The sequence below is a fragment of the Lutra lutra genome, chromosome 1 (genome assembly GCF_902655055.1).
Source record: "Lutra lutra chromosome 1, mLutLut1.2, whole genome shotgun sequence".
NCBI lineage: Eukaryota > Metazoa > Chordata > Mammalia > Carnivora > Mustelidae > Lutra > Lutra lutra.
The window spans coordinates 218,000,993-218,024,159 of NC_062278.1; the positions used below are offsets into that span (position 1 = coordinate 218,000,993).

Here is a 23,167-nt window from a genome sequence, read left to right on the forward strand (position 1 = left end):
ACATTTTTCCCAGATAATATTCGAGAAAAATTCACATACCACTGGAAGGGAAGGTCGCAGGGGCGCCTGGCTGGCTCCGTCAGCTAAGCGTCTGACTCTTGATTTCAGCTCAGGTCACCATCTCAGGGTCTTGGAATCAGCTCCAACTGGGGCTCTGGGTTCAGCCGGGAATCTGCTGGAGGAGTTTTTCTCCCTCTCTCTCTGCCCCTCTCCCTGCTGAGCGTGTGCCTGCTCTCTCTCTCGCTCTCTCTCAGATAAATAAAACTTTAAAAGAGATAAAATAAAATCTTTAAAAAAAGAAAGCGTAAGGTTCATGTGCTTACTATACTCGTAGTACCGAACCCCTGTTCTCCCCTCCCAGCCCATGGCAATGACGAATTTTATTTTCTGCTTCTATGGATTTGCCTGTTCTCAAAACCAGGGCATTTCTGCAGAACTGTAAGGCTCCCCATTGTGGGGAAGGAGAGAAAAGTGGGGTGAAGTCAGGGCCCCATGGGAACAGGTGGCTTGGGAACAGGGAGCAGGGCAGAGGCTCTAGGCAGCCTGACGCCCGTCTGTGGGAAGCCAAGGTATGCCCTGGGGTCCAGCAGGAGAGGGAATGCGGGGATGAGAAAGGGTCCTTTGGGGGAGGCTGTGTCTGTCCATCTGTGTGGTCCTGTCTCCAGCCCCCAAGGGAGCCAACCCTTGTCTGTCTCACATCCTCATAGTTGAGAAAGTCAGTGTTTCCTGCCAGCTCTTTGAAGTAGGTCCTCATGTCCCCAGGTATCTACAGCCAGCTCCCTCCAGGTGCACCTTGACATGGGAGAGAGGAGCTAGAAAGAGAAACTGGGAGAAGCCCAAGGCAGAGGCGGAGGCTGAGTGAGAAAGAAGGAGGGGGGTGGGGAGAGTCCGTGGCCGAAGGGTGGGGCTCCATCTATAAAGGCTGTGACACCTGTTGGCCTGCCGGGCAGGAGAGCGTGGAGACACCCCTGCAGGCACAGCTCCTGGGTCTCCGTAGGTGTTGGTGAGTCCCGCCCCCTCTCTGCGCCCCAGGGGCCCCCCGATCTTGGCTGAGACCAGCGCAGGCCCCACCAGCACCCCGGTCCCCTCCCCTGTGCAGAGGGCCCTGGGGGTTGGACTTGAGATGGGGGTGCTCCCAGGGCCCACTGCTGTCCATTTTGGGTCCTCATTACCCCTACCTCTCCCCTTACTCCTCAAGACAGCCGAGGAGGAAGGCCAGCCTGCACCATGAACCCGCGGCTCCCGCTCTGCCTCTTGGCCAGCTTGGTGGGTGCCTGGTCTACCATCCACGCTCAAGGTAATGTCTTGGGCCATACCCACCCTGCCTCCTGGGAGCCCTCCTCTCCCCACCCATCCTTCCTACCCTCCCCCCTTTGCCCCTCCCCTCCTCCAGAAGCCTCCCTCTTCCATCTCTACCTTGAATTCTGCCGGACAACTCCCGCTCCCTGCGATGTAGGAACTCCTCTCATTTGTGAACCCCCCCAGGGGGTGCAGGCCCCCCAGCCCCTCCTTCCAGAGCCCCTGTGATGCTTCCACCACGGTTCGTGACCCAAGGCCTCCCTGCCAGGACTCTAGCTAGCCCAGAGACTGTCAGGAGCAGAGGGACTGTAAGGAGCAGGGGTGGCAGAGCCAGGGGCACACTGCAGTGATGGGACCCTACAGGACTGAGTGTCCCCCTTCTCCCACAGGCTACCTGTGCAGTCTGGCTGAGAGTTACTACTCAGTCTTCATGAGCCTCAGTTTCCTCATCTGCAAAGTGGGGCTCTGAATTCCCACGGCAGAGACAGGACACCAGAATCCAATGGGCTGATATTTGCAAAACTCTTCAGTGCCCGGCGGCAACAAAGCTAACCATTACTGCTATTAATGGGGAGTCCCTTCCCATTTCTCCCTCTATTAGGCATCTGAGGATTTGGTACATACAGTGTCCACCAAGAGCCCGGCCACTGTGTCCTGCGTCCCTAGGACATAGGACAGGGCCCCAGGGGAGGCAGCTGAGCCCCAGTAACTGGCTGAGCAGGGTCCCTGGCTTGGTCAAAGTCCCAGAGCCACCCCTACCCTCCCTGCCCTCCCTGCCCCGCCTGCCCCTCACTGGGCCTGAGAAGACCTAGCCCTGCTTCCAGGAGACCTTACCTTTGCCCAGGATGGGGCTGGGCTTCATTCCCCTTGTCCTGCTGTCAGAGGCCTATCCTGGGGCCCTTTGATCCTGGGGGCAGAATGGCCCCCGGCTTGCCTGGTACTACAACCCAGGGTCCTTCCAGCACCCCTGCCCGTTGCCCTCTGGGGCCAGGGTTCGGAGATGCGGGAGACCACTCAAGTCCTCCTCCCCCATCCTTCCTACTGCACTTAGCCAGAACCCAGGTGTGGCACCTGGAGACGGGGGTCAGCAGAGGGATGGATCCCACAGGGCCTTGAAGGCCTCTCCCTGTCCATCTCATCAGGTCCCTCTGCTCATCCTCCCAGGCCCTGCCAGCACCAGCACCTCCTCTTCCAAGCACGCCCTGCTCCGGGTCCCTGCTCCTCCGCCTCGCAGCGTGACCGACCTCTGGGCTCCCCACCCCCCACCCCCAGGCTGGGAGATCCCCGTGTCCAATTCCGCTCTGTACACATCTGGCACCTAGTAGGAACTCGAGATGTCTTTTTTTCAACCAACCAGTAAATGAACAGAGACCTCCAGGTTTCTGGCCCGCTGATTGAGTGGTCACTCTGATGGGGACAGAGGCAGAGGCATTTGAGATAGGTCTAGGCGGGAGGGCCAGCCTGGAGCAGGAGCTGGGACATCAGGAGCGGCTGGTCAGACCCTTCGTTTTAGAAGGGACTGGGCTGGGCATGGGGGCCCCTGGCCCCCACTTGGAGCATACCATCTGCGCCCCTTGCCCTCTACCCCAGAGCAGGAGTAGAGAGGGCTTTGATCCCTCACTCATTGTGTGGTCCTGGGCCCGTCCCAGCCCTGGACTGTGGACCCCCTCCAACTCCTGCCAACTCCCCATATCAGGGGTCAAAGGTGAGCCGAGCTAGCCTCCTTATCTCCGGGGCTGGGAGGGCTGCGGTCTGTTTCAGGGTGCGTGCGTCTGGGGCAGTGCTTGCCCAGTGCATGTGCGCACAGCGACCTGAGCCTCCGGCCGTGTTTGCAGGTGTCTCGGAGGACTGCTGCCTGGACTACCACCGCTGCGTGCGGCCCCGCCTGCTCCGGCTTGTCCAGGGCTACCGGCGCCAGGAAGTGAGCGGGAGCTGCAACCTGCCTGCCGTGATGTGCGTGGGCTCGCAAGAGGCTGGGGTGGGGAGGGGGGCTCATTCACAACTTTGCTCCCTGCTCCCACCCTAACCTGGGGACCCGCTTTCCCACCCCCCACAGATTCTCCTTCCCGAAAAACAAGGTGCTGTGTGCGAACCCGAGGGACAGCTGGGTGCAGAAGATGACACACTTCATGGATGCTGGGAACAAGACCTTCTCAAAACACCTCTGGAGACACTTTCATGGTGCGTGAAACCCAAGCCCAGCATCTGGGGCCTCCCCCTCCCTGCTGTGGGCCCCTAGGCTTCTGAACCCCCAAAGGAGGGGATCGAAGTCCAGCATGCTGACAGCTGTCACCACCCCAAAGAGGGCAGATTGCTGGTGAATGGAGACTGAGTGAATGAACAACTCTTTCAGCCCAGACTTTTTCCATTGCTAGAGATGGCAAACTCAAGCAAATGGGAAGCTCATCAGCTCAAGTGACTACCCAGCAGCTTCAGGCACGGCTGGATCCAGGTGCTCAGAGGGCACTGGCAGAACTCTTATCTATTCCTTTCTCTCTGGTACAGACTCCCCCTTTAGATGTAGGAAGGCAGGCCCTGGAAACTCCAAGCTCCCGCCACCCAAGTTTAGGAGGCCCGACAGAATCAATAAGAGGGAAACTTCCTTCCGGACAAAAACGAACGCAGGTAAGGATTCTGATGATGTGGCTCTCTCCACCCATCACCATTGCCACGGGATGAGGGCTCCTGAGCAGCAGACTGGGTGAGGGGACTCCCTTCCGGGACCAAGGAGGCTGGCCCTGTGTCAGCCCTGCAGGCTGACATTCAGGTGGCCGTTTACTGCCCTAACCCAGCCTAGGGGGCTTCAGCAAGTACTGCAAGGAAATGACCAAGAGCGGCAGGGCCCCCAGCTCCACTCCAGTCCTGGTCACCTGCCGGCCTCTCCAACCACCCCGCCCCTGCAGGACCATGAGCCCGGACATCTCCAGGATTAGCCCAGCACGAGATGGGCTGGACCTTTCTTCACCACAATGGCCCCCTGCGGCTCCGGGTGCCCCAGCCTCCCTGTCATTTGGGCCAAATCTCTGTGCCTGTGCCTGTGCCTGAGACTGCGGCTGGCTACCTCCTATCGCCCCTGCCACATCCTGCTCCTCAGGCAGCTGGAAGGAGAGGGCTGACCTTATTTTGAGCCTCCTTGCCTGCTCCAGGAGCCAGAGTCAGCACTAAGCAGTGGGTTTGTAGAGGATGGTTGGAATACCTTGCCTACCTGAGCCTCTTGCCACCTGTCCTGGGCCACGCCCACCTGGGTCCCTCTGAGTCCTTGCAAAGCACCCATCCCTGGATGCTTCTCCCAGACCGTGCTTTTCTACAGTTTTTAAATAAACCTTTGATGGAATGCTCTTCCTGTCGGTCACGTTTCATTATAGACTGTGCATCGCGGCCCCCGCCTGTGTTGAATCCCACGTGACTGTCCCACCCCCAGATCTGTGCTGGCAGTCCTCACAGCGGACGGCTCCTGGGGGACATGCTGGCTGCAGGCCCGGGTGCGAGTCCAGCTGGTGACCTTGGGCAAACCACTCATTCTCTTGGCACCTCTTTCCTCGCCTCTAAAACAGGGCTCACTGTGCTTGTTCTGCTCAGATCCCCAGCTAATGCGGAGGAGTCCTCTGCAAGCTCTGACAGGGGTCCAGAGAAGCTCCTGGTAGGCCAAGGAGACCAGAACCGGGCCAAGAATACAGCCCAGGCATCAGTGACCATCCTGCAGGGAGAGGCAGGGCCATACTCCGGTCACTCGGCCAGACTCAAGCCATCCAACTGCCCTGTCCTCTGGCAGTGTGTTTCCGGCATGACAGAGAACATTCCAGATGAAAACCAAATGCTCCCTCTCTAGAGGACAAGAGGCAGTTTGTGGGCCAGTGGGTCGCACCCAGGCCCCACTAGGCTATGTAGGCAACTTGGGCAGATTTTACAAACTCGGTGAGCCTTGGTCCCCCCTTGCCCCGTAGAATGGGCAAGATCACTGCTTTTCTCAGACAAGTCAACAGGGACTAAATGCACTACTCTCGGGGGTGCCTGCCTGGCAGTCAGGACCTTGGGGTCGTGAGCTCCAGCCCCACACTGGGTATAGCAATAGCTAAAAAAATAAATAAGTAAACTTTTAAAAAAAAAAATGTACTGTCTGTGACAGGCATGGCATACACTCACGCTGACTGCGCATCCACTGTCTCCTGGTACAGAGCTGGGCCATCATGGTGCATAGACGTGACCCGCCCGGGAACCAGGCAGGATGGCCCGGTTGGTGATGGCAGAGATGAGGGCCCAGACGCCCCATTTTGAACCCTGGCTCTGCTACTTGCCACTTAGGGTCACCTTCTGCTCTGTAGCCTGTTTTCCAATCTGTAAACCAGGGACCAGCACAACAGCCTCTATTCCAGGCAGTTCCAAGGACAATGACATGGGTCAACGATGGAAATTACTCGGAATGGGGCCCGGCATATCGCACGTGGTCAGGAAGTGTGAGCCGTTGTCATCAGGACCGGTGAACCCCACCAGGGCTTCCAGTGGTGGCCACCGGCAGCCTGGCTTTGTGTCAGTCATGAGTCGGAAGTTCACCCTGGGAGTGTGTCCCCCAACCCCGCGGCAGAAGGTGGCCTTCACCTGTGTCTCACCTGCATGCTTTCTCCTCTAAGCCCTGGGCTGAAGTCCATTTTACCCTCTGGGGCCTCCTGCTCCCTGACCTGTGAGCCTGACCTGGCCTTGCTGAGCGCAGCATCTCCGGACTTCCAGAACATGCCAGAGAGGCAGACTTAACCCAAAATAACTTTATTGTCATCTCTGCTTCTGCTATAATAGCGGCCTGGAACCCTAGCCCACCCTACCGGGGGCCTGAGCATGGCTGTGTGTCACCAACTCTGGCTGGGGCCCCACAGGCTCTTTGGCTCGGAGGGTGAAGCCCCAGGCCCACACCAGCTGTCCATTCCCATGTCCCACCGCCTCCCAGTGGTGACCCACGGTGCAGTGCAGCAGTGTAAGCCTGAGATCGACCAGCTACAGGGAATCACAGGCCCCTCCTTGACCCTGGTTGTTGGAGGAGGCCGGTGCATGCCATGGCTTCCAGCTGGCTTCCGGGGAGGACAGGCTGTTGGGGTCCCCCTGGGCAGAGGCTGGGTTCGCCTGAGGTCAGAGAATCGCATATTACTCTTCCTGAGTTTTGGGGTTCTACCTGGTCAGTGATCCCATTGCTGGTGGGATCAGTAGCCCCCAAGGCCAAGGCTTCACTGGGGTCACCAGGGTCTCTCTGCGGTGTGTGGTGAGCTGAGTGACATTAGTTTCCCCCAAATCCTGCCAGAAGAGGCAAGGACGGGGCAGTGCCCACGTAGGGAGTCCAGAGATGGGGGCTTCGGGAGGGGCCTGGGGCCAGGCAGGAGAGGCGGGCTCCTTCGGACTACAGCAGTTGCAGGTGCACCTTCAGCCGCAAGGCCCTGCCCCCTGGCGTCAGCAGACCCTCCGGCCAGGAGCTCCAGGGCCCTGCCACGCTCACCACCTCCAGCTGGTAGGTTCCAGGCCCAGGCCTCCGACGCCCCAGCTGCAGGGAGCTGAGGCCCGGGAGGTGATGCATGCGGAAGAACCCTGGCCCGTTGCCATGGGCAATGACATAGCGGACCCGTCCCCCCAGGCTCTCCAGAGCTGGTCGCAGCTCCAGGATGTGCTCAGCCCGGCCCAGGCGGGAGAGGTTCAGGCCCAAGGTCAGCGGGGCCTCTGAGTCAAGGCTGGCCAGGCTCACCTGTGGACAAAGACCAGGCAGGTGCCCGTCAGAGGCGGGGAGAGTCGGAATGCAGTGGGTAGGGGCCGTAGAGAGGAGCTGCCTGAGAGCTTTCCGGTTCCCCGGGGTGGGGGTGGTTGCTACGCTTCCTGCATCTGGGCTCTTTGAGAGCCCCCTGTGTGCAGATGACAAACCCCTCTTTATGTGAGCTTCTCTGAGTGCGCTCCTGGTCCTGGCAGCCGGACAGGGCCCTGAATAAGCCAGCGGCCTCACTGGCAGGCTAACCCGGGCTGGGTGATGCAGCCAGGCCTAAAGGAGGTGATCTGTGTTTTCTTCCTCTTGGCTTGGGCACTGCTGTGTTTGTTCCGCCTCATTTGCATGTTGAGGGGTGCTTTGTGGTTGTGTTAATGCTAGTCCTGTTTCCCCCGCCCTTGGGGTCTGCAGACCAGCAGCGGGCCCCCAACCCCGGTGTTGCTCAGACATGGGCTCTTGCTGACACCTCCTGGCTGTCTTTGGTATTGCAGGCAAAGCCCAGGGAGGGGGCCTGGGGGGCAGGGCAAGAGGTGGGGGGCAGCCTCCCTCTACCCAGATCCGTCGGTGCCCATCCCCGGAGCCCCAACAACTTGCACTCACTCTTACAGACGCAGGGCCCTACCCTCGTGAAGCTTATGGAAAACAATGGAACAACAGGAAAGGGAAAAAAGTGAGGGGGAAATAGGGCAAAGTAATACATATTTGGTTAAATCTAATACTGAAAGCCCCTCAGACCCAACATTCCTATCTGACTTCTGCCTTCCTTCTCCCCACCTGGTGACCCCCGTAGGTGCTGCGCCGTGGCCGGTCATGAGGGGGGAGGCCATTGACCTTGCACTCATAGCAGGCTTCGGATGAGAGCAGCTCCTCCTCGTCTGGGGTCTCCTGGGGTCCAGGGCTGAAGCCCAGGCCAGAGACACAGTGCCTGGGCCAGGACAAGGGGGTGATGGGTCTTCAGGGGCAGGCTGCGGGGTTCTGCCCCCCCCCCAGCTTCCGCTCTCCATTCGGAGCCACGTTGCCCGTGGGGAGGGGTGCTGGTGTGTCAAAGTGCAGGAGTGCCTCGTGTGTGCCTACACAGAGGACATGCGCATGTGTGCGTGCATCCCTTGGCTCCCCGCGGGCAGAGATGTGGACCTGCAGGCACCCCATAGAGCTGGTGTGTATTATGTGTGCACGTGTGCACGCTAAGATCTACGAATGCATATAGGGTGACTGGGGTGCTGGCATAGGCGTGAGTCGTGCAAATGCTCAAGGGCACTACAGAGAAGTGTGCACCTACAGCTGTGTATTTGCAAATATGCAGGTGCACCACGCAGGCAACTGCACCAGAGTGGGGTGTGAGCTCGCGTCTGCACAGGCAACTGCACCAGAGTGGGGTGTGAGCTCATGTGTGCATACATACATGTGTGCACAGATGCTCTTGTGGGGTTGGGGAACCTCGGCCCACCCCCCTCCAGCCCCTCACCCTTGCCCAGCCCGGAAGTAGCCTTGGGGACAGCCACACAGGAAGCCACCAGGGGTGTTGGTGCAGCTGTAGCTACAGGGCCCGCCCCAGGCAGCACACTCATCTGTGTCCTGGCAGCCCCCCAGGGCCTGGTCAAAGTCAAAGCCAGAGGGGCAGACGCAGCGGAAGCCTCCCAGTGTGTTGTGGCAGGAGGCGCTGCCACAGGCCGCAGGGGACAGCACGCACTCGTTTTCGTCTGTGAGTGGGGAAACCAAGAGAGAGAACATGGGGAACGGGGGGGGCCTTTGCACCCCCAGAGCCCCTGCCCGCAGCACTCCCGGTTCCCATAAAGTTAATTCTGGCCCCTCCTCCCTCAGAGCCCTGGGTCAGTGTCACCCTTCATCAGGCTCTGCGTAGGCCCTGGACTAGGTATGCCCCACCCTTACACTCCTCAGCTGCCCCAGCCCTGTAGTCCTCCTTCAAAGCATTTCTCAAAATTTCCTAGAAATCCCAAATCGTGGAACAATCTAGAATGAGGTTTCGTACATGGCATTCCTGACACTGGGGACCGGATCATTCCCTATGGTGGGGGTTGTCCCGTGCACCACACGACACTGAGCAGCACCCACGGCCTTCACGCACAAGATGCCAGGGGTGCCCAACTCTCAGTTGTGATGAGTGGAAGGTCTCTAAGACATTTCCAAATGTCCCCAAGGGCGCAGAGCCACTCCCAGTTGGGAACCACTGGCCTAATTACTCCCAGTCCCCTCCACTAGAGGAGACAGCCAGAGAGCAGGGATGGAGTCTGCTACTTGGCCCACTTCTGTATCCCAGGGCCTGAGGCAAGGTGGGCCCCGGGCAAACCACAGTGGGAGGAGTGACAGAATGCATGCACAGAGGGGAGGCGGGCCGACTGGGAGGGACTGGCAGCGGAAGGGAAGGTCTGCGCAGTCCCCAGGGGCCAACCACCATGGGGCAGGACAGAGAGGGAGAATGTAGCTGAGAACCCACCATCGGGGGCAGGAGGAGAACCAGAGAGAAGGCAGTGTCAGAGAGGTGGCGGGAGGGCAGGGACAGCTGCGTCAGAGAGGCTGAGGGAGGACAGTGTCCGGGAGGTGCAGACAACAGTGCCCAGAGCAGGGGAGCTGGAGGGGTCTCCAGGGAGCAGGCGGACGAGGGTAGAGAGTGAAAGCCAGACTGTAGGGGAGGAGTGGAGAGAGGTGATAAGGATGAGGCTGTCATGAGCACAAAAAAAAGCATGTGATGGAGAAGGTCAGGGTGCCGAAGGCTAGTCCCCCAGACAGAGGGCCTCTGCAACAGCTATGGAGAAGATGCAGCACGGGCGCTCCTATTCCCTATTGCCACACCCGTGGCAGGCATCACTAATCAATCCCAGCACTCTTTCCCAGGGATCACAGGCACTGACTCAGAATCCTTCTCCACTGAGTCCCACCCAAGCCACCACTCCCTAAGAAGTGGACTTGAGCTTTGCCAAGCTTGCTCTACAGCCCCCTGACTCCCCAGCCTCCCCAGCCGTGGACCTCCCAGGCTGGACCATCTGTCCTTTAGGATTGTCCCAGTGTCCTGAGTGGGGGTGGCTAATTGTGCTTGTCCCAGCATCCTTGGTGGGGGTGGCTCCTGGTTGTCTGCTCTGGATGGATCATGATGGGGGGACCCTGGCTTCCTCCCAGCCCTGGACACTCACCCACACACTGGCTCCACTGCGAGTGTGGGGTGAAGCCCCGAGGGCAGGCGCAGCGGTAGCCCCCCAGCTCGTTCTGACAGCCGTGCTGGCAGCGGTGAGGCCCGTCACACTCGTTCACATCTGCAAGACATGGACAGGGCCAGATGGTCTGCCTGGAGGCCCTCTGGACCGCAGCCTGGGCCCGCACCCCACCCAAAGCCCAGCTCTACCTTCACAGCCACGGCCCAAGCTGTCCAGGGCGAAGCCTTGGTGGCACTCACAGCGAAAGCTGCCGGGCGTGTTGTGACAGTGCCCACGGGTGCCACACGGGCCAGGCTGAGCCAAGCACTCGTCATTGTCTGCAGGGGACAGAGAACGGGGTGGTGGTAGGGGGACGGCCTAGCGGTTAGGGGATTCGGGTCAGAGACCACCATGCCGGGCCCACCGCCTGATCGACGGTGTGGCTTCAGGGTGAGTTACTGACCCTCTCTGTGCCTCCGATTCTCATTCTGTGAAGAGATCTGGATCCGTCCCCACCTCCCAGAAGTGCCCCAAATATTTGAGATCATGCACGTATAGGACTTCACTCCACCCCCTCATCAGCATTGCCTCCAAAGCTATGCGACCTGGGGTGGCTGACTTGCCCTCCATGGGCTCATGGGGGGGACCCCAAGGATGGGGTGAGAAGAGACACCGGAGAGCTTGCTCTCTTCTGCCTTGTGAGCACACGGAGAGAAGGCAGCTGTCTGCAAGCCAAGAGGAGAGCCCTTAACAGAAACCCACCTTCCCGGCACCCTGACCTTGGACTTCTAGCTTCCAGAACTGTGAGCAGCGGGGGTCTACTGCTTAAGCTCCTCCCCTCATTACGGTCTAGGGTGTTTCTGTGACACCAGCGCAGCAGAGATAAGGCTGGTAATGGTGGTAATGGCCCACGCTGGGGTTTGGGGAATAACACATTTCTGGTGGGGAACCCTGGTTTTGGCTTCCTAGAGTATGAAGATCCTTGACCCTAGACATTTCCTGTTGGGGACGTGGAATCTCTCTTGGGTGCAAGGGACACAGAGGACATGGCACTTCTAAGCTGGGAGGTCCCTGTATCTGCTCATGGACACACCCCTACCTGAGCTGTCCCTTGAGGGGCCACAGAGACCAGCCCAGGATTCCTGCCAGGAACAACCAGAGAGAAGCATCCAGCCCTAGGGCGGTTTCTCTCCCTTGCATCCAGCAAAGCAAACCAAGGGCCGGGGACCCTGCGTGGTCATGTAATTTTGATCCTCTAGTTCAGACATCAGCAAACAGAGACTGGCCCCCCACATGCTTTTTATAAATGAATTTTACCCGCACACGGCCACGCCCATTCATTTGTGAAGCACTGTCTGTGGCTGCTTTTGATCTACAAGGGCAAGGCTGAGTGTTTTCGACCAAGGCCGTATCGAACACAGAGTTGAAAACATCTCCTATTGGGCCTTTGATAGAAAAAATGTGGCATGGGGCGCCTGGGTGGCTCAGTGGGTTAAAGCCTCTGCCTTTGGCTCAGGTCATGATCCCAGGGTCCTAGGATCAAGCCCCGCATCGGGCTCTTTGCTCGACGGGGAGCCTGCATCCCCCTCTCTCTCTGCCTGCCTCTCTGCCTACTTGTGATTTCTGTCTGTCAAATAAATAAATAAAATCTCAAAAAAAAGAAAAGAAAAAGTGTGGCGATCCCTGACCTAGCTAGCCTAAGACCTCCCACGAGGAGTACAGGCTACACAGGTGTGGGAGAGGAATGGTCTGGAGCCCTCTATCCATGGGAGAGGAGTCCCACATGAGCTTGCCTGGTGTATGGGCGTGTGTGTTGGCACAGGGGCCCCCGCGTGTGGACCAGCCTAGAGGTCGCCACATACAAACGCCACGTTGGACGTGCTCCTTTTTGGGGACAGGGAAAATAACCGTGCAGAGAACAAGAAACGCATCTTGTTTCCAGGCTCAGAAGGCTCGGCCCCGGATGGGCGCACAACTCACTTTTGTACCTCCTTCAGCCCCTTGTACAAATGTCCCTTTTGAAGCGGCTTCTGATCCCTGCGTAGGAAATACTGCAGCCTTCCTGATCTCCTTCCTCTGCTTTTATGTTTTGTCTCTCTGGTAACACACCACAAGGTGTTACCTCACTGGTAACACGCCACAAGGTGTTACCTCACTGTTTGTTTCTATCTGGATAGAAACCCTGCTGTGCCCTCAGGGTTTAGGCCAGGGCTAGGCAAATCCCTTCTGCAAAGGGACAGCTGGGAAAAATCTGTGTGACTTTGTTACAACCACTTGGCTTGGGCTCTGCTGTTGTACCTCCAAAGCAGCCATATGTAAATGGAAGGGTGTGGCTGTGTGCCAATAAAACTTTGTTAACAAAAGCAAGAAGGGGGCTGGGCCTGACGGAGGGGATTGGAGTGGGCATCCCTCTGGCCTAGTGCACTGCTGGTACCCGGGAGGTCTCAGGAGGTGCTGGCTGAATGCATTAGTGGGAGCCTGAATAGGGCCACCCACGGCTGACCTTGGCCCTCAGAGGGGGTCTCATTCTTTCAGGCCACAAGACACTCAAAAGTGATGGGAGTGGCTGATGCCCCGGCAGCCAAAGCTGTGAACCAACTTCCCCTCTGGGCCCTGTGAGCCCCTGGGGTTTTAGGAGCACCCTGGGGAGCTCTAGGAGAGAGACCTAGCAGGGACTGGTCAGGGCAAAGGTAAGTGTGCTGGGTCAAAGTCAGAGAAATTCCTCTCACGTCCCTAGGGTGAGGAAGGAGACTGCCACCGGGGTCTGAGCAACCACAGAGTGCGGACTTTGTTCCGATCCCCTGTGTCCGCGATGTCCGGCACACACTCAGCGCTCGCTATGTATTTGGGAAATGAGTGAAGGTTGGTGCCTTGCACCAGCCGGGGGGGGGGGGGGGGGGGGAGGGGGAGGGGACTCACCAAGGCAGGCCTGGTGGTGCCGGGTGAAGCCGGGGGGACAGCGGCAGGTGAAGGAGCCGACAGTGTTGGCGCAGAAGAACTGGCAGTTGTGTTGCCGGGAGGAGCACTCGTCCAGGTCTGCGGCACAGACAGTCCCCTCGGGCTCAGAGCAGGGCCCCCTGGGGCTGGGGGCTTCCCAGGGGAAAGACCCCAGGGTTGGCGTCCAATGCCACGCAGTGGGGAGGTGATGAGTGGCCGGGGACACGCCCGGGGCATCCCTGGGGGACTAGGGATGGAACCCCACAGGGCCTGGGGGGGACGTCACCTCTGCACGTCCTGCCGTCCTCCTCCAGCTGGTAGCCTCGGGGGCAGGCGCACAGGAAGCTGCCCTCGGTGTTTTTGCAGAGGAAGGCACACGGTGTGGGGGCCTGGCCACACTCATCTATATCTAGAGGGTCGGCAGGGGGTCAGACAGATGTTCCCGGAGGCTCGGGGCCCGGGGTCTCCACTCAGGCTTTAACCAACCAGACTCTATGGGCTTACATAAGGAATTGGCCCTTTTTTCACAAAAAGCCAGAGAATAGACATGTTTGGCTTTGCAGGCCACATGGTTTCAGTTCCAACTACTCAACTCTGCCCTTGTGGTGGGAAAGCAGCCACAGAGTGAAGGAAAACAAATAGGCGTGGCTGTGTGCCAATAAAAATTTATTAACAAAAAAGGTGGAGGGCCGGACTAGTCCCCTGAGCTGGAGTTTGCTGATCCTTGACTTAGGTGAACATCTGCTAAAATCTCAGGATGCACAAACCACCACAAGGAAAGTGATCAGGGCAGGGTGTTGCTTCCGGTTCAGGCCAGAAGCGCGGCTACGAGCTGCGCAAAAGGGGCGGGGCCGGGGTGGGGGTGGGGAGGCTCACCCAGACAGGCCGTGGCAGCAGCATCTGGCCTATAGCCGGTCTGGCAGCGACAGCGGAAGGAGCCAAGGCTGTTGATGCACTCGCCGTGGGGGCACAGGTGGGCGAGCATGCGGCACTCGTCCACATCTGGGGGACACGCAGGGCTCCGCTGCACTGGCCGTCTGGGGTCACTAGGGCACAGCTCCGCCCTTGTGTCCGCCAGCCCTCTCCCTGGGGCCATGCCAGCCTCTATGTCCCCTCCATGGCCCCGGAGACCCCACCCTTGGGCTGTGAGTCATACCTCTGCCAGCAGGACACACTCACGTAGCTCCTTCCACACACTGAGAACACCTGGCGGGGGCACACTCTCCCCACCACCTCACCAGGGCACCCACACGCGAACACAGAACGCACAGACACAGAGACGCACACACACTGCACACCAGCCACACGCTGACGCTTCTGCAGAATCACAAGGCTACACACTCAGGGGCTCCTCTGTCCCCCCAGACATACCCTCACAAAGGCACTTCCTCCTCAGCCCCTGGTGTCACGGCTGCTTCCTTGTGATGACCAGTCTCACCCTCACTGACACACTGGAAGGGACACACTCGTGCAGAGACACACTCACACTCACACACGTACCTACCCTTGCGGACGCTTGCTAGACTCCACGGATGGGCTCGGTCCCACTCAGCCGCCTTCTCGTACCTTCTCCTCATGCAGCCAGCACACAGAAGACACACCCAGTTCCTCCCCTCACTGGCACACTCACTTGCTCACTAACATGTTCACACACTCAAGAACACACAGAGACACCCTCATGACCAAGCTTGCTCACAAGGGGAAGGCACACCAGCTCACACTTCTGCAGGCTCATTCACGAATCCACAGAGAACAAAGAACACACACCTGCTCACCCTTTCACCTCAGTTCAAACACGCACACAGCAACGAACAAGCCCCGGTGCACACTGGCTCTCACACCAGCCAGCACAGAGATGCACACAGTGAGAACGGGCCCCAGTGCACACTGGCTCACACACCAGCCAGCACAGAGAGGCACACGGTGAGAACGGGCACTGGTACACACTGACTCACACACCCTAGCTCCCTCTAGGACACAGATCTGACCATGAAAAACTCGCCACCCACCTTGGCCTTCAGCGGTGTAACCTGAGCCGTGGGGACACAGGGTCCTGTGGGCAGAGGTGCCCGGCAGGGGACAGAGCTCACAGCGGGGCCCCCATCCCCGGCCGCCTCCGCAGCAGCACTGGGCCCTTGTGACAGCCTCACCACTGCTTGATGGAGCCTGGCACACGGCCTGCAGCACCTCGGAGAAGCAGGGCCCCTGCCGGACGTCTGCGGAAAATGGGTGGGGGTGGTGGGTGGGAGAACTGTGCCATCCGGGGGGCCCCTTCCCTGGGGCGTCCGGCAGCCCTGAGATGCAAGGATCCCAGATGTGTCTGACATGCTGTGTGTGGGCACGGGGTGAAACCCTTCAAACCACCGTCTCCCGGCCCCATTAGATGCCCTCTGTGGGCCAGGACCACAGCAGAAGCAGCAGACCCAAAGGGCCAGAGAGATGCCTGCGGCTGCAGAGCAAACAGCTTCCCAAGGTCAGAGGGTGGCATCTCCCAGCCTCAGAGAGCACGGATGGTCAAGGGCAGCACGGAGGCCAGGGAACACTGGGGAGGAGGCCCGCAGAAGTATGAGGGACAGATAGTAGGGACAGAGCAGATGAATGATGTGGAGGGGACAGACTGGGGACTGGAGTGGGTGAGGAAGAGGAGGCTGCTGGTGACTGCAGGGAGCTGACCTGAGGCCCAGCCTGGTGCTAGAGCATCTCTGAGTCGGAGTCTGGGAGGCAAGAGGGCTGAGCTGGCTCTGGGGTGATCTGTGTCGAGGGCACTGGCAGCAGCGCCATGTGGGGGTGGCCGTGTCCGTTGTGCCGGACCACACTCACCATGACACTCGGTGCCGGCAGGGCTGAGGCGGAAACCCTGGTCGCAGTCACACCGGAAGCTGCCCTCGGTGTTGACACAGCGGCCGTTGGCGCACAGGCTGGGCTGAGCACGACATTCGTCCTCATCTGCGGTGGGGGGGATGAGGCAGGCCACCAGGGAGGCCAGAGCCCCCCAGGCCAGCCTCCCCTCACCCTGGAGAGTCTCCTCCTGCCACATTCTCTTGCTTTGATTTCTCTCCTCCCAGGGGTGTCCCTGCACCCCCCAAGCGCCCCCATACCTGTGCAGCCCTCCCCGGGGCTAGGCTGAGGCCGCAGACCTGGGGGGCAGACGCAGGCGAAGGTGCCGATGAGGTTTTTACACAGCATGCCCCGCTCGTGGCAGGCCTGCTGGCCATCCGCACACTCATCCACATCTGCCAGTAACGAGGGACAGAGAGCGGCCAAGGTCAGGCACACTGTGGCCTGGCCCCAGGCTGTGGGGGCCTGGATCCCACCTCCCTCTGGGAGCCCCAGGCAGGGCAAGAGTGAGGTTCGTGCAGCACTGCCCTGTGCCCAGGCCTCTGGAGAAGCTGAGGGGTCAAGAGCAGATCCCTGCCCGCACCCCGTGCCCATATCTGGGTCTGGGAGTCTCTCTGGCCTTCACCACAGCCTGTGGAGCCCTAACCCTGAAGGAAGCCTGGAGGCCCCAAGTCCCAGCCCAGAGCTTCTCGGCTCTGACACTGAGGACACTGGGGACAGGAGAACCCCTTGTGATGGACAGCCATTCCGAGCTCTGTGGTCTACTGACCAGCGTCCCTGGCCACTCCATGCCTGTTGCCCAACACCCAACTGGGACAGACATTGCCATGCCTTCCCTGGGGGGCACAGCTGCTGTCCTCACTGTCCTACTCAGCTCTAGACAGACCACCAGAGCCACTGACCTGTGGGACTCGGGACCCCATTTCCACAACAGAGGCGCCACTCACAGAAGAGCCCCCACGGCACCCCACATGCCCCAGGGCTCCCCTCTCTTCATCTCACCCTGGGGAGGCCCAGGCTCTCAACTCCCTGTCTTCTCCAGGACCGTGACCCAGCGAGCCCCCACCACCACCCCAGCCGGTCCCACCTCGGCACATGGCTCCGTCCTCCCGCAGGGCGTAGCCGGCAGGGCAGGTGCATACGTAGGAGCCCTCTGTGTTGCGGCAGCGGAAGGCGCAGAGCAGGGGGTTCAGGGAGCACTCGTCCACGTCTGCGGAGGCCAGTGCAGGCGCCGGCTGGGCAGGGTAGGCTTGTGGAGTCCACGCCCCCGCCCCCAGGGGCGCCCCCCCATCACACAGCCCAACTCCTGGACCAACAGGGTCGTACCCTCGCAGGTCATCATGGGGCCAGGCTCGAAGCCCTCGGCACAGGCACATTCAAAGCCTCCGATGACATTAGTGCAGGTGCCTTCGCCGCAGGGGTGCCCGACGGAGCACTCGTCCGTGTCTGAGGGCGGGGAAGGGGGCGGTCAGGGCCCATCCGCCGGCAACCGACCTCTGCAGGCTGCACAGAGCCAGGTCTGGTCTCTGGGCCGGATGCAGGTCAGGCATGCGCAGGGTGCTGGCCAGAGTGCGCGAGTGAATGAGTGAGTGAACCACAGGGAGGAGGGTCCAGCGGGCAGAGAGAGTGACAGGGGCCGAGGGACAGGATCCTGCCTTGGGTGGCGCCTGCCCTGCCCACCCTACTCCTTCCTCCCAGGGGTCGCGGGCTGGTCACGCACCCACACAGCGGATGCCCGTGAAGTCCAGGCTGTAGCCAAAGGGGCACTCGCAGCGGAACGAGCCATCGGTGTTGACGCAGATGCCGTTGGTGCAGACGCCGGGGCTCTCCGCACACTCGTTCACGTCTGCGGGCGGCAGGGGGTGCCCGCATGGCGTCTGTCACGTCCCAGCCACACCCAGGCACTCTCCCTCACCCCCGGGGCCACCCACTGGTCGAGGAGGGAGCCTGAGACTTGGGAACAGGGGCAGAGCCCAGACAGAGGCGGGCGGCGGAGGGGCCCTTAGCACGTGGGCGAGGGGCTCACCTTCCCGAGAGTTATCCGGGCCTGGGACCGCCCCGTGGCCAAAGGGGCAGAGCTCCTGAAAGGCAGCTGGACACCAAGAGGGGAAGGGGGTGAGGGTCGGGGGCCGGTGCCGCCCCAAGGAGACCCCTGAGCGGCTGCAGGCGGGCGGGCAGGCAGGCAGGCGGAGCCGCAGGGACACTGGACATGGCGGGGTGCTCACCGCTGCCCTCCTGAGGACACAGCTCGCAGGGGTCGTCCCAGCCCTCGCCAGGCCTCTGGCTGCAACAGCACCGGGCCTTGGTGGTGTTGAAAGCTTTGGCCACCGAACACGTCCCGGCCTCAAAATGGGTGAAGCAGAAGCTCCGCCGCGTGTCTGTGGGGTGATGCCCCGGCAAGCATTGGAAGGGTCATCGACGATGCCCGGCTCGGAGCCAGGTCCAGAGAACAGGCTACCAGACCTTGCCAGAGGCCAGTCAGGACCCCACAGGCCCCTGACCGTGGTGATTGGATCTGAGATGGGCACGTGTCCCACCCTGGGCCAATGAGGGCCGGCCCCTGGAGCACGGGGGATTCCTCCCAGGCGTACCCCACCTCCACAGCTGTAGGGGTGCCCCCTTGCCCAGGAGAGCAAACTCAGCCACACTTGTTCTTGGCTCAGAAGCCCCTTCTTGGAGAGACAAAGTGATTCCAGCGAGCCAGAGGACCTGGGACTGGAGACCCCAAATCCTTGTCATGGACCACCCCTCCCCCCAGTCCTCAGCCCTAGATTCTCCTCAACCTGAGAATCCTCCAGGCCAGGTTGGGATCCGAACAACAAACACGGGTCGAGTTGTCCGGCCCACCCCCTTGTTGCCCCTAAGCTGGGAGAGAAGAAGAGGCTGGCTCGGACTGGCTGAGGCTAGCCCCCACGGGACAAGGCTGGCCTAGCTGAGATGAAGCCAGCCCAGATAGGGCAACCGCAGCCACCACAGGATGACCAAAGCCCAGGAGACCAGGTTAGCCCAGCCTGGACCAGGATAGCCCTTCGCAGAAGCGACTTGTCTGGCCAACAGGTTGTCTTGATTCGAATAACCCCACCCATGCAGAGAACACCTCTGTCCAGGTAGGGCTCCCGGAGATGCACACAGAAACTGCACCCCCCTTTTCTGGGTGACCAGCCCCTCTCTCCCTCCCTTCCAGCTCTTCTCCAAGCCCTGTATGCTTTTCAGGCCGCAGACTCACCAAAGCACCGGTGCCCATTGTCAGAGAGGACAAAGCCAGGTGGGCAGAGGCACTGGAAGCTCCCGGGGCTGTTGGTGCAGGTGCCAGAGAGGCAGAGGTTGGGCTCCTCCAAGCACTCGTCAATGTCTAGAGGGGCGGGACACGAGCCGAGTGGGGGCAGGCAGGCCTTCCACCAGCATAGGACAGCCTCGGCTGCCAGAAGGGGCAGACAGAGTGGGGGCCCAGCCGGGGAGGGTCCACGGACCAATGCAGGCCAGGGGCCCTTGGGACTCAGCGTGAGCCAGAACACCAGATGGGCTGTTTCGGGGTGGGGGTGGGTGTCTTTCCTAGAAGGTGTCTCCAGGATAGGGATCACGGTCAGGATAAGTTCGTCTTTAGAGACTAACTTTGTACAAAGCTAATCAAGATTGGATAAACTTAACTTACACTGGAGGAAGTTCACTCAGGTTAACTGCTAGGGTAGCCCGATCGAGGTTAGCCCACCCTGTGCCAGGTTAGCCCATCTGCTTAGGCCAGACTGGTCCAGACTACCCAATGTGGCACAAAGTCACCCAGTTGGCCAATTACACAGGGGAGCTCAGGTCAGACAGGCCGGACCAACCATCACTCATCGAGTAAAGAGTTCTATGTGCGGCGTGACCCCACACCCATGCCTGTTTGATAGGATTCATGAAGAAGCCTATGGGCCCCAGATAGAGAACCTGGACCAAGCAGCCAAAATGATCCTAGTAACAGTAATTGTGTATGGAGCTGTGTTGGGTGCTGTGCTAAGTACACCTCCACCCTCACCATGACCCCAGCTGGCAATCCCATTTTACAGATGGCAAAACAGAGGCCCGGACATGCCTCCTTGGCCCCAGAGCAGGAGGCGGGGCTGGACTCACCGACACAGCTGTCACTCTGCACCTGGAAGCCAGGCGGACAGATGCAGCGGAACGAGCCCTCAAGGTTCTGGCAAGTGCCTGGCAGGCAGGTTCCCGAGAGGCTGAAACACTCATTGGTGTCTGTGGAGAGGAAGAGGAGGGGTCCCAGCACCAGCCCATGACAGGGGACAGGGAGCAGCTCCTACGGTCACTGCATGATGGCCAAGGGCCCCAGAACAGTTCTCCTGGATCCAGGAGAAGGGCTAAGACTCAGAAAGACAGGCACAGCCAGGGAAGGACCCTCCCGGCCCTCAAGTGAGGGTTATACACCCGTGAAGCCACGTGACATCCAGGGGAAGGAGAAGCAATGTTCCTAATCTTAAACTACATACAGACCCTTTCGTGACTTCTGTGGCACCCATCTAGAACCTTAAGACAGCCTCACTGTAGGGGCGCCTGGGTGGCTCAGTGGGTTAAAGCCTCTGCCTTCGGCTCAGGTCATGGTCCCAGGGTCCTGGGATCGAGCCCTGCATCGGGCTCTCTGCTCAGCGGGGAGCCTGCTTCCCTTCCTCTCTCTCTGCCTGTCTCTCTGCCTACTTGTGATCTCTGTCTGTCAAAAAAATAAATAAAATCTTAAAAAAAAAAAAAAAGACAGCCTCACTGTAAACCGAGCAGAGAGCCCCATGTGGGGTTCGATCCCAGATCCCTGGGATCATGACCTGAGCCGAAGGCAGTAGCCTAACCAACTGAGCCACCCAGGCACCCCTCTTCTTCTTATACCTTAAGATAAATGCCTGATTATGAAATGGAACCATGATCACTTGGAAGTACCAACCGCAGGTAAGCTGGGAGCAGGGGGCTGACAGAGACTCACCCATGCAATTCCTCCCGTCGGCTGTGAGCTCGAAGCCATCCTGACAGAGGCAGTGGAAGGAGCCGGCTGTGTTAACACACTGGCCAGATCGGCACACCTGCCCCACCAGAGTGGTGCATTCATCCACGTCTGCAGAAGGGGTACAGGCAGGTGGGGGTCACCCACAGTCTAGGGACCCTGAGCTTCCCCTGGGCTTTTGTCCACATGGAAGTTACGTGGAGGGTAGTGACTTTAGTTTATTGTGTACTTACGTGTGAGTCTCTGTATATTAACTTCCCACTAGCCCGTGAGGCAGATACCAGTATTGTAGCACTATGCTATGAATTTGCCTCTGGATACTCCAGTAGCTGAACCCTACAAATTTTGTTTGTTTCCATTTTCATTTAATTCAAAATATTTTTTGATTCCCCTTATGCTTTCTCCCTTGATCTTGGGATCCTTTAGTGGTATGCTGTTTCATTTCCAAATAGTTGGGGATTTCTCTGGATGTCTTTCTCTGACTGATTTCTACTTTAATTCGCTTATATTCTGAGGACCTACTTTGTATGACTTCAATTCTTTTAAATTTGAGTGTTTTAAAAAATATGTATTTATTAATTCTGAGAGAGAGATAGACATAGAACACGAGTTTGGGGGAGGGGCAGAGGGAGAGAAGCAGACTTCCCGTGGAGTGGGGAGCCTAATGTAGGGCTCGATCTCAAGACTCTGAGATTATGACCTGAGCCAAAACCAAGAGTCCAACACTTAACCAACTGAGCCACTCAGGCACCCTCATTCTTTTAAATTTAAGGTTTGTTTTATGGCCCAGAATATGGGCTGTCCTGGTAAATGTCCATGTGCACTTAGAAGGATGTGTGTTCTGGAATGTTCTATAAATACTGAGCAGGTCTAGGTGATTGACATTGTTGTTCAGGTCTTCCCTAACCTTACTGATTTTTTCCTTGTCCCCCGCCTCTTCCTGAGGGAGGAGTGTTGAAGTCTACAACTATAACTGTGGGCTTACCTATTTCTTTTTCAGTTCTGTCCATTTTTACATCATATGTTTTAAAGCTCTATTGTTAGATGCATATGATTTTACGGTTGTCATGTCTTCTCAGAGAATTGCCCCCAAATATATGAGTTCTCTCTTCATCTCTGTTAATAGTTGTTATTATAGTCTATTTGGTCTACGATTAATATAGGTAGGGACTACTATTAATCTCCTTTTTTGCACAGGAGGAAACAGGAGTCAAGAGAGGTAGTTGACTTGTCTGGGGTCACACAGCAGGCAGGTAACAAAGCTGGGATTTGGATTCATGCTGCTTGGCCCTGGAATGCATGCTTTTAACCACTGCACTCAGCCAAAAGCCATCAACCGGGTCTTCACTGTTCTCCCTGTCCTGTCCACCTACCTCCAAGAAGCTGAGCGTACACTCTAGCAGGAGACCCCCTGGCCCGACAGATGGAGGTGCGGGAAATTTTGAAGTTGTGGGGAAATTTTGTAGTTTTCCTGAAGGGATCCCTGGGGCCAGATCCTTTATTTCGAAGGGGGACCCTGAAGCCAAGGACCCACTTTTCGGCGGGGAGCAATGAGGCCTGCCCCCCGGCCCAGGTGGCTCACCCACGCAATCTCTGCTGTGTGTTGCCGCGAAGCCAGGGAAACAGAGGCAGTTGTAGGAGCCGACAATGTTCTTGCAGGTCCCGTTTCCACACGGCTGCCGGTCACACTCGTCGACATCTGCCGGAGCAAAGCCCCCAAGCCCTATCCAGCTCACCCATGGCATCGGGCAGTGCAGGGAGGGAGGGCCTGGCCGGACGCAGCCTGCCTCCCCTGCACCCAGTCCTGTCCAGGTGGGATGGGCAGGGACACCTGGGGGGTGATGGCTGAAAGTGCCCCTGGACCTATTTATCACTCTCGTTTTGCAAACTGAGGCCCAGGGGCATGAATAAGTCATTTACCCAAGCTCTCAAGTGCCGGGACTCGAAGCTGGGTCTGTCTGTGAACCAGGTGGATGAAAACACAGACCTCACCCCAGGGGAGGTGCAGACTTGTGGCCGCCACCCCAGCCTCACTGGGCAGCCTCGCTCTCCAGGAGGAAGTGGGAAGGGACTCTCACCTGTGCACAGGGTCTGGTCCGCCGAGGCCCGGAAGCCACGGTGGCAGAGGCACATGTAGCTGTTCTCTGTGTCTATGCAGTCACCGTGGCTACAGACGTCTGGGATCTCCCAACACTCGTTCCGTCCTGGGGGAAGGCAGGCAGTGTGGTG

At 59.0% G+C, this 23,167-nt stretch overlaps 2 protein-coding genes across 4 annotated transcripts in view; one reads left to right on the forward strand and one right to left on the reverse strand.

Annotated features, from left to right (window-relative positions):
- Nucleotides 1–873: 873 nt before the first annotated feature.
- Nucleotides 874–4,637, forward strand: CCL25 (C-C motif chemokine ligand 25). Of its 2 annotated transcripts, none has more exons than XM_047704776.1 (6): nt 874–1,003; nt 1,199–1,297; nt 3,135–3,252; nt 3,356–3,480; nt 3,805–3,924; nt 4,092–4,637. In XM_047704776.1, the coding sequence occupies exons 2-6, from the start codon at nt 1,228–1,230 to the stop codon at nt 4,094–4,096; spliced, it is 438 nt and encodes a 145-aa protein (XP_047560732.1). In that variant the 5' UTR covers nt 874–1,003; nt 1,199–1,227; the 3' UTR covers nt 4,097–4,637. The 2 variants fall into 2 exon arrangements, with proteins under 2 accessions (XP_047560732.1, XP_047560721.1); XM_047704765.1 differs by having other exon boundaries at nt 875–1,003; nt 4,203–4,637.
- A 1,649-nt stretch (nt 4,638–6,286) lies between these two features.
- FBN3 (fibrillin 3) overlaps nt 6,287–23,167 on the reverse strand; it is a 53,556-nt gene continuing 36,675 nt past the window's right edge. For both annotated transcript variants that reach the window (XM_047704754.1, XM_047704745.1), the window contains 21 exons: nt 23,017–23,142; nt 22,521–22,637; nt 20,921–21,049; nt 20,068–20,187; nt 19,184–19,309; nt 18,183–18,335; nt 17,984–18,049; nt 17,678–17,803; nt 17,284–17,403; nt 17,045–17,167; nt 16,218–16,352; nt 15,940–16,065; nt 15,129–15,335; nt 13,996–14,121; nt 13,406–13,528; nt 13,102–13,218; nt 10,392–10,520; nt 10,183–10,302; nt 8,499–8,733; nt 7,808–7,958; nt 6,287–7,021 (listed from right to left, as the gene is read on the reverse strand). In XM_047704754.1, coding sequence (XP_047560710.1) covers nt 6,683–7,021; nt 7,808–7,958; nt 8,499–8,733; nt 10,183–10,302; nt 10,392–10,520; nt 13,102–13,218; nt 13,406–13,528; nt 13,996–14,121; nt 15,129–15,335; nt 15,940–16,065; nt 16,218–16,352; nt 17,045–17,167; nt 17,284–17,403; nt 17,678–17,803; nt 17,984–18,049; nt 18,183–18,335; nt 19,184–19,309; nt 20,068–20,187; nt 20,921–21,049; nt 22,521–22,637; nt 23,017–23,142 — 3,014 coding nt within the window. In that variant the 3' untranslated portion in view covers nt 6,287–6,682. The remainder of the gene's footprint in view (nt 7,022–7,807; nt 7,959–8,498; nt 8,734–10,182; nt 10,303–10,391; nt 10,521–13,101; nt 13,219–13,405; nt 13,529–13,995; nt 14,122–15,128; nt 15,336–15,939; nt 16,066–16,217; nt 16,353–17,044; nt 17,168–17,283; nt 17,404–17,677; nt 17,804–17,983; nt 18,050–18,182; nt 18,336–19,183; nt 19,310–20,067; nt 20,188–20,920; nt 21,050–22,520; nt 22,638–23,016; nt 23,143–23,167) is intronic.